At 44.3% G+C, this 16,775-nt stretch overlaps 1 protein-coding gene across 1 annotated transcript; it reads left to right on the top strand.

The window, feature by feature from the left end:
• Positions 1-832: 832 nt before the first annotated feature.
• On the top strand, positions 833-15,421 carry LOC147465769 (protein argonaute 1A-like). Its single transcript, XM_086521638.1, has 21 exons — positions 833-1,493; positions 1,608-1,816; positions 1,949-2,098; positions 2,189-2,316; positions 2,397-2,515; positions 2,734-2,840; positions 3,002-3,137; positions 3,222-3,338; positions 12,396-12,467; positions 12,566-12,688; positions 12,828-12,987; positions 13,074-13,198; positions 13,358-13,495; positions 13,589-13,731; positions 13,821-13,883; positions 13,965-14,028; positions 14,112-14,253; positions 14,432-14,505; positions 14,709-14,803; positions 14,901-14,932; positions 15,006-15,421. The coding sequence occupies exons 1-21, from the start codon at positions 1,137-1,139 to the stop codon at positions 15,128-15,130; spliced, it is 2,679 nt and encodes an 892-aa protein (XP_086377764.1). The 5' UTR covers positions 833-1,136; the 3' UTR covers positions 15,131-15,421.
• Positions 15,422-16,775: the final 1,354 nt, after the last annotated feature.

Here is a 16,775-nt window from a genome sequence, read left to right as displayed (position 1 = left end):
GTTGCATTTGGTTTTGACAACATAATGCTCATAGCAAGTAACCGTGTTCTCGTCACACTAGTATGCCACGAATGATGATGGAATCAAGGGTGCAAAGGGATGGATGAGGGTTTTTTGAACCATTTTCTCTCTCAATTTGACAAGCACACATTTGTAGTGTGAAAGGAGTGTGCCTCTTTGCTAATGGTCATTTAGCATGTGTCATTAGGTGGAAAAGGTGAAGATTAGTTTCCCATGGTGGAGCCACTCTTGTAAGGCCTTCCACCTTGAACACCGTCGTGTGCACACTATCTTATCCCCACCACGGCGGATCCACACAGCAAGGACGCATTTCATTGCCCCATACTACCTCGGGTTGCAAGCGTAGTCCATGGCATTCTTGAATTGTGGATGGGTTGCACATCCTCCTTGAATAGTAAATAGGATGCAACGGACTCCATTGATTTACTTGCAACCTTGCTCAATTGTGGCACCTGTCCCTTGCCTTCCTTTTGTCCTTAGTAAAACCCCCCCCTCCCCCCCCCCCCCCCCCCCCCCCCCCCCCCCCCCCCTCTCTCTCTCTCATCATTACGAAAGGTTGAAGAAATGGGACAAGTGTACTATGGAATAAATCTTTATCTTTCATTGTAAAATTAAAGACTTCACCAGCACGTTTAAAGTTGTTTCATTGCTTAAATTATGATCTTCATTTATGAAGGGCAGGCCTTGTGATTTTATCACTTGTTTATTTAGTTTATTGTTGTGGATTTCGCAAACACAAAAAAAATTCTGGCTTTCGAGCGTGAGGGTGACTAAATAGATTCTTACTTCCAAAACAAGCGTGAAGTGGAAGTAAGAATCTTCTTCTCTCTCGCTCGCATCTACAACAGCCACACCCACCAAGTCGAGACTGTGTGCAAAGCTCGTGAGTAGACGCGTGAGCTCTCGACTCTCGATCACAGAGGTGTGTGTGTGTGTGTGTGTGTGTGTGGAGAGAGAGAGAGAGAGAGAGAGAGAGAGAGAGAGATCCCGCGAGTCTCTAGTTGGCTTCGCTGCTTTTGCTGCATCCCCTCTTGCATGCAGCTGAAGAAAACAACTCTTGCACAATATCTCCAGCCGAAACTGCGTAATCAGTATCCTACACAAGACGATAGACGATGCCTCGAAAGCGAAAAACACCCAAGGAAGGTGCCGAAGCATCCACCCAAGCGTCTTGTTCTTCTCAGCAGCCTGAACGGACTACTCAAGAGGGCCGGGGGCAGCCACAGCCACCCACCCCAGTCACCACTACACAATCAGCGACAGGGTTAACAGATGTGACAGAGCAACTTCAGAGGGTTGATATTCAAGAGCCTAGCTTATCTGCATCGAGCTCTGCGGTGCCTGTGCCGACTTCCAGCAAGAAGTTGCGATATCCTGAGCGCCCAGGCTTTGGAAAAGTAGGAAGGTCATGTATTGTTAAAGCAAACCATTTTCTCGCTGAGCTACCGGATGCAGATCTCCACCATTACGATGTGCGAATTCTTTGACTTGCCTTTATGTTTTAACACTAGCAAATCGCTTTTGCAGAAATGGGTCTATTTGTTATGCTGTCTATAAGTTTGCATATACATGCTTCTTTTCATCAGGTTTCCATTATACCGGAAACATCGTGCCGAGGTGTAAATAGGGCTGTAATAAAGCAGCTCGTGAATCTGCATCGACAATCTGACTTAGGCAACAGACTACCTGTGTATGATGGTCGAAAGGGTCTTTATACTGCAGGTTCTCTTCCTTTTCAGAGCAGAGAGTTCAGCATCAAGCTAATGGATAAGGATGAAGAAAATGGAGCACGAAGGTAAGTTTTATCTCTTGTAGTTTGTTATTGATGTTGTAAGCAAGAGTAGGTCTGTCGGCATGATTCATGGTTGGATATACAAAAGATTTTGCGCCTCTACAGATAGGTAGACTAATAGTTTTATCCCAGCAGGAGGGAGAGACAGTTCAAAGTGGCAATCAGGTTTATTGCTAAAGCTGATTTACATCATCTGGGTGAATTTTTGAGTGGGAGGCAACCGGATGCCCCACAAGATGCGCTACAAGTTTTGGACATCGTTTTGCGTGAGCTTCCAACTGAAAGGTTTGCTAATGCATTTAAATTAGTGGTTGGCAGTTTGACTTTTCTGATATGTTCTAGTGGGTTGATTCGCGTGCAATTTCTACATTTTAGGTTTCGTCCTGTGGGTAGATCCTTTTATTCATCAAGGAGGAGACATTCTCTTGGAGGTGGTCTTGAGAGCTGGGAAGGATTTTATCAGAGCATGAGGCCAACTCAAATGGGTCTTTCTTTGAACATTGGTATTGCTGGTGATACTTTTTTCTATCCTGTGGTCTTTGTGGGTGTGAATGCTGACATAATTTTACCTTGCTGCAAACAGACATGTCTGCTACTGCCTTTATTGAGCCCTTGCCAGTGCTAGAGTTTGTGAATAAGCTACTGGGAAAGGATGTGACACGGGACATGTCTAGACCTTTAATGAATGCTGATCGAATGAAGGTAGCATATAGAGTTTGTATTTCCCTTAAAAACATGCTTTGTCAGGCTTACAAATTTTAGACTAGATTTTTGCATATTTCAGATAAGACATAAAGCAGTCTTGTACAGTCATATGTTCTTACATAACACAATAGAAAAAGACTATTCTGAAAGAAAAGAACAAAGAGATTTTTTGATATGATTTTTTTTTATCATAAATATTTGACATGAATGTGCAGGTAAGAAAGGCTTTGGGGGGTGTTAAAATTAAGGTCACTCATCGTGGAGACATGCGCCGAAAATATAGCGTTGCAGATTTAACTTTACAACCCACAAAAGAGCTAACGTAAGTTCCACTGACATTGATTTCGAACATTGTAGTTCGCCATAACCAGCATTTGACATTAGGGGTCCAACAGCATAAGTCAAGCATCTGTAGAGAACAAACTTGCTGATTGTTTACGGCAGTAAGCATTGTTACTTATACAAATCTACCCCTTAAAACAGGTTTATTGACGATCAAGGGACAAAGAAGTCAGTCGTAGAGTATTTTAAAGAACGTCACAAGTATGTAATTAAATATATGGCCTTGCCATGTCTTCAAGTTGGAAACCGAAACCAACCCGGTTATTTACCAATGGAGGCAAGTTTCTAGTGTGTTTGGTTGTGTGGACATACTTCAATTCAACTGAGGCCAAATAATTGATAATGACTGCTTTAATACCAGGTTTGTCAGATTCTTGAAGGGCAGCGGTACTCAAGGCGCTTGAATGAGAAGCAAATAAGTGAATTATTAAAAGCTACATGTCAGCGTCCTTTAGAACGAGAAAGGAGAATACTTGAGGTTTCCAAGTTGGTTGTTTGTTTTTGAGAGAGAGAGAGAGAGAGAGAGAGAGAGAGAGAGAGAGATAGATAGATAGATAGATAGATTGAATTATCGTCCTCGGAGGTCAGATATGACCCATGGGACCAGAAACAAAACATTACAACCGCTTTTTCTAAGTGAGGGCAATCGATACATATCAGTTAGGGACTGAGGGTCCATCAAAAGAAAAACAAAGCCTAAGAAGGTCCTATGGGGCAGGGGCCGGTTTAGGAGTTCGAAACTCCTGGATGATGGCCTTCCCTCCACGATATACGGCCCACTTGCCGTTGGCTCGTGCTTCACGCACTTTTTTTAGCTCTTCACCTTTGTGCTTGATTTGTGTCGGGGTGAGTTCTTTAGCGATCCAAAACCCGGTGTCTCTAAGGAGACGCGATTGCTGGAGTAGTCGGAGCCGTTCCTCTTTGTCTTTGAACTCAAGAATGGCATGTCCACTAGGTGTGCGCTTGGTGTTGAACTTGTTGACGATACATTCTACCGCATCGTAGTCAACATGGACCGGTTTAAGAGTTTCGTTGAGGATGTCAATCAATTTGCAGAAGTCTTGATTGCACTTGTCCCATGCTTGGGGCAGCCCTCCAATGCGAAGCTTGAGGGCATTCTCTTCTTGAAGCTGACGTTCGCGCAGTTCTGTCTTTACACAAGTTTCCACTTTGGCGAGTGCGATCGTGTGAACTTGAGTGACTTTTTCTTCGACTTCCTTCACTTTGTCTGTGGTGAGGCCGACCATGGAGTCAAATCGCGCCTCGAGCTTGCTAAGGCGCGCTTTGAGGTCGCGGTTTTCTTCCATGACTATGTCGAGGGCGGCTTGAAGTTGTTCGATGCGATCTATTTTGCTCGGGGCTGCTAGGACAGAGGCAAAGCTGGCCCGTGCTCTCCCCGGTGCTTTTGGGGTGGTCGCCATCTTTCCACTTGTTGGAGGTGGCTTTGGTGAGAACATACTCTCCAAAAGCCCCAGATCAAAATGCTCTAATGCTCACTGTCTCATGGCTCACTGTAGCAGGTAACCAGAGCCAAATCGAATGCAAATCAAATGCAATGCTCACTGTCACATGTAACCAGAGCCAAATCAAATGCAATGCCAAATGCAAATGCTCATTAATGCTCTGTCGTCGCAGACTCGCAGGAACCAAAGCCAATTTGTACTTCTTGAAGTCAAACAGATCGGCAGGTCTCGGCAGTGTGAACCAGATCCAGAACCACTACTCAAATATTCCGTTGCAATGCGAGGCACCAGATCTACTGTCGCAGCGTTGAAGTCAACAGGTTGGCAGGTCGGCAGTGTGGCAGTCGCCAGTTCGGCAGCGCTGAAGTCGACAGGTCGGTAGAGAACTTTGTATTTGTTGAAGTCCGAGCCAGAAACGCAGCTTGTACTGCACACCTTGTCAGGCCAAACAGAGAGAGAGAGAGAGAGAGAGAGAGAGAGAGAGAGAGAGAGAGAGAGAGAGAGAGAGAGAGAGAGATGGTCTCATAGGCCAAAATGACCTATGTGACAAAAAGGTCCATGTGTGACTCTAGTACAATGTCTGGGGAACATAAAAATAAAATAAATGAGGATATCTAGGGTGGGTAGGTATGACAATCCCATGAACTCTCTCATGGGTCTCTGCAGTATGGCCTCTTATGTCCTCCATAGTCAGCTTTCAGAGGGGAAGGGGGGCACAATGTTGCTCTATTATGCTCCGTAGCCTTGCACCCTTGGGCGTTGTGAGTGGCCAAGCTGGATGGCTCGATCAAGAAGGATGTCTAAATGAGGATGTGATTGGGTAACTTTTGATGGGCCATCCCGATTAGTCCCCGTGTAAAAAGTAGAGATCTGCCTCTTTATGGATCCTCTATGTGTAGGTCCTCTGCTCTTGAGGGTAGTTTCTCTGAGTCTACAGATCTCCAGCAAGAACAGACCCAGCCACCTTTGGTCATAGTATCCATGATGTGAGATGAGGTGCGTAGCTAACCAATAATGAATCTAATGCCATGAGATGGGTGGGCGTCCATATACCTAGGACATGAGATAAACCCATCAAAAGATAGTCTCGATAAAAAGCCATCTTCGTTCCCAACACACGTGATGAAGACAACCAAATCCTCAGAGTATCCAACTGAATGAGACCATGTCTGATAATCTTGTTTGTCACAGGACGGGCACCACATGCCCATAGAAAAGAACAGACTGAACAGACTTTTAGCACTTCAATAAAAACAGAACTGAGAGAGAGAGACGACACGTGACATGAAGTGGCGGAATTCCACCCCAAAGAGTATTGGCCCCAAACCTTGGTGCCCCTTTTGGTATTTCTTTATATTGCATCAACCCAATATAAGCCGGTACTCCAGACTCTGCACCTTCTCCAAGAAGCATGCCAGAGAATGAGCCCTTAGCACATAATTAAAGGCCCTTGGCCTATGAAAAGCAATGCCAAAAGCTGCCAGCGTAATTTACGGAAATCCGTATAGCCTGCCACGTCATCATGTCAGTGCAATTTTCGAAAACTGCCACGTCATCAGTTTGGTACATGTTAGTCTTGAATTTTTGAGGGTTAGGGATGGTGTATCTAGCGAATACCGAAAAGGGTGCTGTAACAAACTTGGACACCCCAAGTCAAGATTCTACCGCGACACAACAGAGATTCACTTCAAAACAGTTCACAATTAGGTCGACACAGCCCGGTGTAGTTCCGTGCCAAGAGGTATTGGCCCCAAAGACTGGCGCCCCTTTCGATATTTCTTTTTGTATTAATCTGTGTTCAAGGTACAAAGAGAGTGTGCAAGTGCTCACTCTCAGACTCTGCATCCAGATGCTCTGAGAAGTGAGGCCCTGCCCACTTATTTAAAGGCACAAGGGATGCCCAAAAGTAGAGCCCCAAAAGCACTTAAACTATCCCAAAAGCTGCTAAAATCAGCCAGTGGATTTTCAGGAAATCCGTACTCAATGCCACGTCAGCAAATTAGTGGAATTTGTGCCGCATTTTTTGGAAATCTGTACCAGCTTGTCGGTGCATATTGTGGGGATCCGTACTGGTGCCACGTGGCATTCCTGCCTTGGTCAGTGTGGGTGTGTGTCTAGAAGCTTGCCACGTCACCAGTTTGTGACATACTCCCCTCTTGAAAGAATTGTAATTGCCCTCGATGACACCTACAAAACAGACAGAGGCCATAAACTGTCTTAGCAGACACGACCGTTCGTACCGACGCACTAGGAACAACACATCTAGCACATGTACCAATTGAGAGTTACATCATCGAACATCACATGACATCAGAGGACATCACGTGACAAATCACATTTCGGTCTCATAAATCTCTATAGACATGATTGCAATATGGATTAGTTAATCGGGCATCTCTGAGGTCCCGACTGGATCTAGATGCGATTGCCCGCTCTGATACCACTGTAACCCCAAGTCAAGATTCTACTGCGACACAACAGAGATTCACTTCAAAACAATTCACAATTCACAATTAGGTCGACACGGCCTGGTGTAGTTCCGTGCCAAGAGGTATTGGCCCCAAAGACTGGCGCCCCTTTTGGTATTTCTTTTTGTATTAATCTGTGTTCAAAGTACAAAGAGAGCGGGCAGGTGCTCACTCTCAGATTCTGCGTCTATATGCTCTGAGAAGTGAGGCCTTGCCCACTTATTTAAAGGTACAAGGGATGCCCAAAAGTAGAGCTCCAAAAGCACTTAAACTCAAAAGCTTATAACCTCAAAAGCAAGTATCCCAAAAGCTGCTAAAATCAGCCAACGGATTTTCAGGAAATCCGTACGCAATGCCACATCAGCAAATTAGCGGAATTTGTACCGCATTCTCCGGAAATCCGTACCAGCCTATCAGCACAAATTGCGGGGATTTGTATTGCTGCCACGTGGCATTCTTGCCCTGGTCAGTGTGTGTGTGGTGTGTGGAAACCTGCCACGTCACCAGTTTGTGACGGATCACCATCCATCGTATATGCACCTTGATTTCCTATGATGATACAAGCTAGCCCCCATATCTGTACTCCATAAAGCATGGTAAAAGTGACCAAAGTGTCAAATAGCCATAAGTTAGTGCATGGATCTCACCTATGAATATATCCTCTCTAGTCCTCCTAATGTTGCATATCCCCTCGTCAATCTCGCCTATGCAGCCCCTCTCATAGGGGAAGGAGATGCACTGAATACAACACCAAGGTCTGTACAGGAGTTTACATACTCCACTATTTAGTCCTATGCAGCCCCTCTCATAGGGGAAGGAGATCCACTGAATACAACATCAAGATCTGTATAGGAGTTTACATACTCCACTATTTAGTTTAGAGAAAGAGCTCCCATGATCAGATTCAGATTGTAGGTTTTATATGAGGACTCCTTCTAGATGAGGGAGGTTATTCATGCTACCATATAGGAGCAGACAATGGTTGAGGCCAACTACTAAATATTAGACAGTTTGTCGCAAGTTTGTGACGTGGCATGTCCAACCTAAGGAATTGGCCTAAAGGACAAGGAACTCTAACCCAAAAGTACTTATGGACTAGAGAAAATGTGGTTGAAGGGTTAAGGGAGGTAAGAGTTTAAAAACTTTAACCCTACTAACTTATGGAGCACTGACCGAGGGGGCCTAAATCCTAAAATCCAAAAGCGTAGGGGCTAGAGCAAATTTTCGTAAATTGCGTTGGGAAGCCACTTGGCAATGTTGTACGGATTTCCGTGAATTGCGCTGGCTACCAAGTTGGAAGATTTACGCCGTGCTATTGGGTGCAAGAGCTTTTCGATGTAGTGCTTTTAAGGGCTCTGCTTATGGGCATCCCTTTTTACTATTTATAAGAGCCCCTTGGGCCATTCTTAGGAGAGCATGTGGATGCAAAGTAAGTGGAACCTCGAGGAGCGCAAGTCCATTGTAGAGATTTGTGCAATCAATAGTAGACCTCTCTCGCCATAGAGAGTGGGGCCTTCGGAGAAGGGTTTGACAACATTTTGGTGTCGTATTCTTCTCTCTTTATCTTTCAGTCTCAGCACCTTCATTCACAGTGTTTACCACTTTGTTTGTAATCATTTGCACTCTCTTACTAAAGGAACGGAAGGCTCTTCCTTCCGTAAGTAAAAGGAACCCTTGAGCACAGTTTGGAGCACTCATCTTGAGTTAAGTTCAACATTCACATCCACTGCACCTTACATGTCAAGTGATGTCCGGTGATGTGACTGTCGATTAGTACCTATGCTAGATGTGTTGTGCCTAGTGTGTCGGTACTAACAGTCAGTGTCTGCTAAGACAGTTTATGGTCTCTGTCTCTTTTGCAGGCTTACGTAATCAAGGTACAGTGAAACTAGATACGGGGACATAAGAAAAGCCAAATCCTAGTGGGGGAACAGAGGTAGCCAACAGAGATTCTAATGGGAGTAAGCCTTTTTCCGAGGAGTCGGGAGATTTTGGCAAATTTATCTCGACGTTGACTTGTGCATGAAAAGATTGATCAAGTCTCGACTCTCTAGAGAGGTCTGGCATTTCGTCTTTCTCTAGTTGGAGTGAGGATGAGAAAAAGCAGAAGTGAAGAAAAGGTAGAAGTGAAGAAAAAGCAAGAAAAGCAGATCCAAGAAAAAGTCTAGAAAGCATAGAAAGCAATATAGCAATTCAGAGGAGGATAACTCATCCTCTTTTGACAGTTCAGAAAATGAGAAATAGAGAAAGAAGATAAAGGAGTTCAAGGATGAGGGTCAAGCAATTAAGTTTGATACACACCCATCGAGCCCTTGCATTCATACAACAATTTGACATCTCTTTTCGGGAGGACGCTTCTCGGAAGCCTCCAAGGTATGGAGGGCGCGTCTTATCTGAAAGGTAATGCCTAGACATGGTGGTCTACTCTGCTACTGCATAGAAAAGCACCTAAGAAAGGAATAAAATTCAAGAGAATTTTCTCTTCGGCTTGGTTAATGGAAGAATATGAAGAAGATGTCATCATAGCTTGGCATCATTTGAGAATGACACTTTGGTTCACTATTGGTAGAGATATTGGGATACTTTTTTGCCAATGTGCTTGTTTTAGAGGATCACCCAGATTGAGCGCTTTTATTGCGGACTACCAAAAGAGTTTCAACGGTATTGCTTGAAACAAAAGCCAGAATCCATTTAGAGGCTTACGGGACATGTCAAGGATGGTTTTGGTATGCATGCTGGCTCATTGACCTATCCTACGGACAAGCTACTATCCACCTCTACAAGGCAAAAGTCTTCCAAAGGAAAGCGAAATCCGAAGAAGAAATTCACAGGACCCAACTTGATAGAAGAGTAGCGTGTTGAGTAATTCAAAGAGGACAAGTGTTATGGCTGTGGTGAACAGGGACATGTCTTTTATCATAGAATTCCAAAGAACCAAGGGAATCAGCTGATAGTTCATTAGAGACTGTTGAAGATTTAAATTGATGTGCCAGTATAGGGGAGCCAAGACAGCAAGAAAGAAAGAACCAACGTCTTAAGAAAGAACCAAGGGAACGAGCTAATAGTTCATCACAGAGTTCTCATAGAGCTGCACAAGGGGGGAGCCACTCCACTTCTTTGTCCTGGAGCAGATTTCCGTAAATTGCATTGGGCAGCCACGTGGCAAAGCTGTACGGATTTCTGTGATTTGTGCTGGCTGTTGAGATGACAGATTTACGCCATGCTTTTGGGGGAAGCGCTTTTGGATGTAGTGCTTTTAGGGCTCTGCTTTTGGGCATTCCCTGTACTCTTTATAAGAGCCATTCTTCGGAGAGCATTTGGATGTAGAGTCTTGGAGAAGTGGACTCTCAAGGAGTTTTACCTTTGCAAAGCAATAATAAAGAAATACTGGAAGGGGCGCCAATCTTTGAAGTCCCCTAGGATGATAATGTCACCATCCCTAGAGAACTCCCATATGTCATCATCCAAAATAGAGAAAGGGGACTGTCCTCTGGGTGATGCATAAATTGATGTACTCGGGGGAAAGTAGCAAATAGCTAGGTAGAGATATTTGCCCGTCTCTGCTTTCAATCTCACCCACATGTATCTAGCTTGCTCATCCCTGTGGGCTATATGTATCAGTGGCTGCAGATCCTCTCTAAATAACATTGCCACTCCCCCCGAGCCCCGCCCTCTGTGCTCTGAGCGTGTCCTATTTGTAAGCTGTCTCCCACCTGTATCCACTAATGTGAGGCATGGATTGCCCAGCGGCCTGGTGTGTCTCAGAGTAAAAGATGATGTCTCTTCCAGTCAAGCTATCCTCAAAAGCACCCACATAAAGACGCATAGATCCATTACAGTTCCAGGTAGCCACTTTGAGTGTGGTCCCATAAGTCTCGCACCTTCATGTGGAGCGTCGCTCTAGTATTACCACTTTTCCATCCCGGTAAAAGGCAATCTTGCCTTTTCTCCTTGCCTCTCTAATCTCCGGCATTACTTCTTGCATATGAGCGATCTGCGAGAGGGTGAGATCATCCCCGAGAAAGATGCCAGTCTCTTTAAGAGTTGGTCTTTTCTTCAAGGACTTCTTCGCTTCCATGGAGGGAAAACGGAGGATGAGTGCTCTTTCTTTTGAGGTTTCTCCACTGCTTCCATTTTTCTTTATGTTGCCCACTCTCCATGCCCTTGTGCGTCGGCTCCCATCAAGGCTGTGAGTTCTTTTACTTCTTCGTCCACATTGCCTTTGTCTTTAAGACCACAAATTCTCACATGTGAAGCGCGTACCCGTCTTCTTTGCTCCTCCTCTAGTGTCTGATTGATGATAGTGGGTGTGGACGTGGGCGTTATCTCCTTGCCTTTTCCTTTCTTGGCCACCTTGATCCATTTCTCGGCTTCATCCGCCTTCTGTTGAGTTTTGGTAAGAACATCCACCCAAGAAGTCGTCATTTCTTTGTGTTGCTCTTCTCCCTCTTTGATGGCCCATACTTGCTTCTTGATCGTGTTGATTTCTTTGATTACTGAGGGTTGCAGTTCGCGCTCTTCCAGTGTGTTTCTTGATCGTGCTTCGACAAGATCTTTCTTGAGTGACGCAATCTCTTCCTCTTGAGTCGTGACTCGGTCTTTCAGCGTACTTATCTTGCTCTCTTGGATCAGCACGCGTCCTTCGAGCATGTTTATTGTGCCCAAGAGATTGCGGTTCATCTTGGTAATGATCTCCGTCATTTCCTCTTTGCACTTTTGAATGGCATCCTCTAGGGGGTCGGCTTTATCGTTCAGCTTCCTCATGCTTGATCGCCGTCCGCAAAGGAGTCACTAAACGTACGTGTGCACCCACACTAGCAGCGGGCGCGGTAGCTAGGCGAGTGGGGGAGCGTGAGGCGGTATGGCAAGGGAGGGGCAGCGATAGAGAGAGAGAGAGAGAGAGAGAGAGAGAGAGAGAGAGAGAGAGAGAGAGAGAGAGAGAGAGAGAGAATGGTCCACGCGCATGCGGGGGGGGCGGGGGGGGGGGGGGGAGGATTGAAAAAAAATAAATAAAAAAAATTAGACTTCCTACGCGTAGAAGGAGGGGGGACATCCTACGCTGCTGGACATCCTACGCGTAGAAGAGCAGAGGGCAGCGCGTCGGGGAGCGGCGCGTGAGCAGGGGCGGGGCTGCAGGCGGAGCGCGGGGGGGGGGGGGGGGGGGGGGGGGGGGGGGGGGGGGGGGTTGCAGAGGCAGCGCGAGGGGGGGCGGCAGGGCAGCGAGCAGGCGTGGGGGTGCAGCGCGCGAGCAGGCGCGGGGGGGCAGGGGCAGGGGAGAGAGAGAGAGAGAGAGAGAGAGAGAGAGGAAATTCATGTAGACTGTTGATGACAACGATTATGCAAACGATGATTATGCTAAAGAATTTGGCATGAAGATCAGCCAGACCCTCTCAGAAGTAGAAGCGCGAATTTTACCGGCACCTCAGGTTCCACCTTCCCCCGCCCCCAACCAACCCACCCTCGCAAAAGAAAACACGCATACAGACAGGCACATGCACATGCACTTGCGTGCACCTTTTCTCAAAAGAAAAAAAAAAAGAGAAATGATATTGCACAGACATACTTTCTTCTCATTCTAGTTTTAAGGCCTTTGTGGCTTTTCAGCTTAAGTATAATGATACGGGCAAGTTAAAATACTTTCAACCTGAAAAGGGCTACTGGAATATGAAGGACAAGGTGATTAATTAAGACTCTTCTTTACTTTGGTTACATGTGAGCTTGTTTGAAGACTGAGAAGAGCATATACTTGTGTTTTGTTAAATATTTTTTCCCAGAAAATGGTCAATGGTGGACAGGTTAAGAATTGGAGCTGCATAAACTTGTCTGAATATGTCTCAGAAGATGTTGCTCAAGAGTTTTGTCGTGATCTGGCGAATATGTGCCGAGTGTCCGGCATGGTAAAGTGTGAATGGTTTTTTAACTTCAAGCTTTTCGTTACACATGGCTCTGATCACGTCTGTTTCAATCGGCATGGAAGACAATGACTGGAGAAGAACAGACCTTTGATTGAGAAGCTTTGGGTACATTATTTTGCAGAAATTTAATTTGCAACCAGCAGTAAACATTCAGACGGCGCCCCCTGATGAGGTTGAGGGTGTGCTGAGATGGGTCTTTCAAGAGTTTTCAGAAAGCCACCCAAAAGAACAGCTTGATCTTCTTGTTGCAATTCTGCCAGACAACAATGGTACCCTGTATGGTATGGCTGCTAACAATGAAAAGTTGTTCCCCATGCTTGTGTTGATAATCACCTTAATTATCGTGCTTTGCATGGCTTCATATCAGGGGAGTTGAAGCGAATTTGTGAAACAGATCTGGGTTTACTTTCTCAATGCTGCTTGACGAAGCACGTCTTGAAAGCAAGAAAACAGCAATATCTAGCAAATCTTGCACTAAAGATTAATGTAAAGGTAAACTTGCCTTCATTGTTTTCCACCTCACCTTTTATGATCATTTTATTTTGGACGTAAGCTCATACCCCGTGCTAGAGCTAAGCATTTGTTAGTAGTGCTTTCACGAGTGTTAGGGATGCATTACATGCAAATTCTGAAAAGCTCATACCATTTCAGGCTGGAGGAAGAAACACTGTGTTGGCTGATGCACTCAACGGGTGCCTACCTTCTGTTACTGATGAGCCAACCATTATCTTTGGAGCAGACGTGACACATCCACACCCTGGAGAGGACTCTAGTCCCTCCATTGCAGCTGTAGGTCTTTCCAATTCTTTTCTAATTTCTTGCTTTTTTTTCTGGCTTGTGTTGGCTGTGTAGAAATCTGTTTTTTTCCAAGACGGCTTTCAGGTTGTAGCATCACAAGACTGGCCAGAGGTGACTAGGTATGCAGGTTTGGTTTGTGCACAAGAACACCGTGAGGAGCTGATTCAAGGCTTGTTCAAGAGCTGGAATGATCCTGTTAAGGGTCAACAGGTTGGAGGAATGATCAGGCACGCGTTTTGTTCTCTAGCAATGGCCCATTGTTAACTAGATGATCATCTAGTTTTTAATTAAAGTACTAATGTATCTCATGCATCAGGGACCTTATGTTGTCCTTCTATCGCAACACACGGGAAAAGCCAGCTCGAATAATTTTTTACAGGTTTGATCTGCATATCTACGTGTGGACATACTGAATTTAGGTTAGATGCTTGTATTGCTGATGTTTTCACATTGATTTCAGAGATGGCGTAAGTGAAGGACAATTTCATCAAGTATTGTTGCATGAACTGGATGCTATCAGAAAGGTTAGCATCCATTGGTACACACAATTGTAACATTTTCCAAGCGTAAGTGTCTTGGATTTTGGCTAATCCATATCTTTGTGAAGGCTTGTGCATCTTTGGACACAAACTATCAACCGAGAGTTACCTTTGTAGTGGTTCAGAAACGTCACCATACCCGACTTTTTCCGCATAATCACAGGGACAAAGAAGGGAGAACTGTAGATGAAAGTGGAAACATTTATCCAGGTAGCCTCTTTTCCTCTTATGGGCAATCAATCATCTGTTGGCAGTGTTGCTTTTTCGTACCAAATACACTTCACCCATAGCAAAGTATGTCAGCTTATTTGTCATGTATGTATCTAGGTTCTTGTGTGGGTTGCATTCATGATTCAACAGGATGGCCGTAATCAAAATCGTTTTGCAGGCACAGTCGTGGACCGCAAAATATGTCATCCAACAGAGTTTGATTTCTATTTATGTAGCCATGCAGGAATACAGGTATGTTGTGGCCTCGGATTTGTTGAAGTTCATGTTGTTTTATTGAAAGCTTGGCCTTCTGGAATTTTTCTTTTCTATTCCCCTTCTCCCCTGCCAATGCAAGTGTTAAAATTTTCAATTTTTTATCTGTGGTATTTCCGTTGTACTTGCTGATGTTTACTGTTTTAAGTATTCTAATACTTCCCTTAACCATTTGCCTCTAGGGGACAAGTCGTCCAGCTCATTATCATGTGCTATGGGATGAGAACAACTTCACTGCAGATAATTTACAGACCTTAACAAACAACTTATGCTACACGTAATACCATCAAATTCAAATTGGCATCTTTGTTTTGATCAAAGATATCTTTGAGTTGAGAATTTCCTGTTTGTTTGTTTGGTGACTGATTTTGCAGGTATGCTCGCTGCACACGATCCGTTTCTATTGGTGAGTTGCAGCCAACTACTTATCTCTGAGGTTTTAATTTCCTGTTATGCTTAAGGTTAGCCTCTTTCTGCAGTTCCTCCTGCATATTATGCACATTTAGCGGCATTTCGCGCCCGTTTCTATATGAAACCTGAATCAGAAGGTGGGTCTATGGCCGTACCAAAGGATAATGTGAAACGAGAGATGTTCTATTGCTGACTTCCGGACCGATTCTGCATATATGCTAGGCTGCTCTTTTATGTCTTTCCTCTGTATACATGGTGTGCTTCTATTTTCTTATTTTGTGCGCTTGTTTTCATTTGTGAATCACCCCTATTATTAGCAAAGGTTTTATGTCATATACATTACATTGTTGTGGCATACATATACTTTCTTCATGGTTTTATGTACAGCAAAGGTTTTCATCCTAGCAGCCCATACAGAACTTGTTTGTGAGTCTTCCCTTTTTTTTGTATTATCCTTTGTGAGTCAATAATATGATTTGGATTCTATGATGTTTCTTGTTATATGGGTCCTTTTTTTGTAGACCCTTTTCCTTCGTTAGTTGTGGCATTTATTATAAATAAGACTTTTTTGGTTACTTGTACATAAAACCTGTTGTTATCTCCTATGTTCTCGTATAGCTCTTGCTACTTTTTTTTCAGCTATTCCAATTTGAATGAAAACTCTCTAATCCTAGTCTCCCTTTATGTAAATGCGTTCCAGAACCATATCCACCCATTTCCTCTCTTGCTAGAGTAGCTCCTACAAAGATCACAAACAAATATCAGGAAACATAATTTTCTTGTAGTTTTTGACCATCTATCGTGCTTTGATTTTGCTGTACATGTATACAAGACAAATTTAATCCAATGCCACCTTATATCGCTCAAAAACCAAAAAAAATTTGGACTGTTGGACAAAAAGGTGGTGCCTGATGGCATTTTTACCGTCATGTACGTAGCAAAACTCATCGGAGTGAGCAATTTTGAATTCTTAGACAAAAAAAAAGGAGATTACATTGCCCAATGAAATTGAAGCAAGTATTAGTGCTAAATGTCTTTTTTCTGCACAATGCAAATGCTGAAACTCGATGCAATGTTTTCTTGGAGGTTTCAAAAACCAAAGCAATCTTATTATTGTTACAAATTGTAAATGAGAAGCCTATTGTCGAGCAAAAAATCCTAGGTTATTTGATCAAGATCAAAGATCTCAAAAAGCATACACCACATGATATGTTTGTTTTGGTCCCATATGTCATTTTTTTTTTCGACACACCATAGGGCCCACAGGGGGAGGTGCTTATCCCTTCCAAATATTAGCCATGTTACATGGTCGGGCAAGGGCCGCGTACCATCGGGCAAGAGCCACGCGTAGGCATCACCATGGCCACCTAAGTGATGCACCACATGCTGGGAACGGCGGAGAGAACTTGTACCAACTAGCTAGGAACCTCCTCCTCGGGTGACCCACCCCAGGAGGAGGATGCACTCGAGTGTCCAAGGGCAAGAGCCCTAGCAACGTGAACACCAGGTGAGCACAATGTCCCTCTAGAGTGTGACCCAACAGGGGATTTGAACCCACAACCCATAGGTTGAGAGGCCAAAGCCTTTCCGTTAGACCAACTCTTTGGGGACCCCATATGTCATTTTTGATCTCCAAGGACAATAATAGAATCTACCTATCTCTCTCTAGCTCCCTCTCCCTCTCAATTTTGAAGTGAATAAGTTTGAGAAAATTGACTCATCTTTTTTTTTGCACACAATGTCTTTTGACACTTGCAAGGGTCTTTTTTGCAACAAAATCCGCAACCATTGGTAAAGATGATTTTAAATCTCCCAAGGATGGGGATAGCAACACGACT

Source organism: Adiantum capillus-veneris, chromosome 1 (assembly GCF_014529385.1).
Source record: "Adiantum capillus-veneris isolate H3 chromosome 1, ASM1452938v2, whole genome shotgun sequence".
In the NCBI taxonomy this organism is placed as follows: domain Eukaryota; kingdom Viridiplantae; phylum Streptophyta; class Polypodiopsida; order Polypodiales; family Pteridaceae; genus Adiantum; species Adiantum capillus-veneris.
This window is presented reverse-complemented; position numbering and strand designations above follow the sequence as displayed.

Bases quoted from the DNA above. Each gene is read 5' to 3' on its own strand.
- LOC147465769 (XM_086521638.1), top strand. From the start codon at position 1,137: ATGCCTCGAAAGCGAAAAACACCCAAGGAAGGTGCCGAAGCATCCACC. The intron at 12,689-12,827 runs GTAAAGTGTGAA...ATTATTTTGCAG, and splicing joins TGTGCCGAGTGTCCGGCATG to AAATTTAATTTGCAACCAGC. The intron at 13,732-13,820 runs GCACGCGTTTTG...CTCATGCATCAG, and splicing joins CAGGTTGGAGGAATGATCAG to GGACCTTATGTTGTCCTTCT.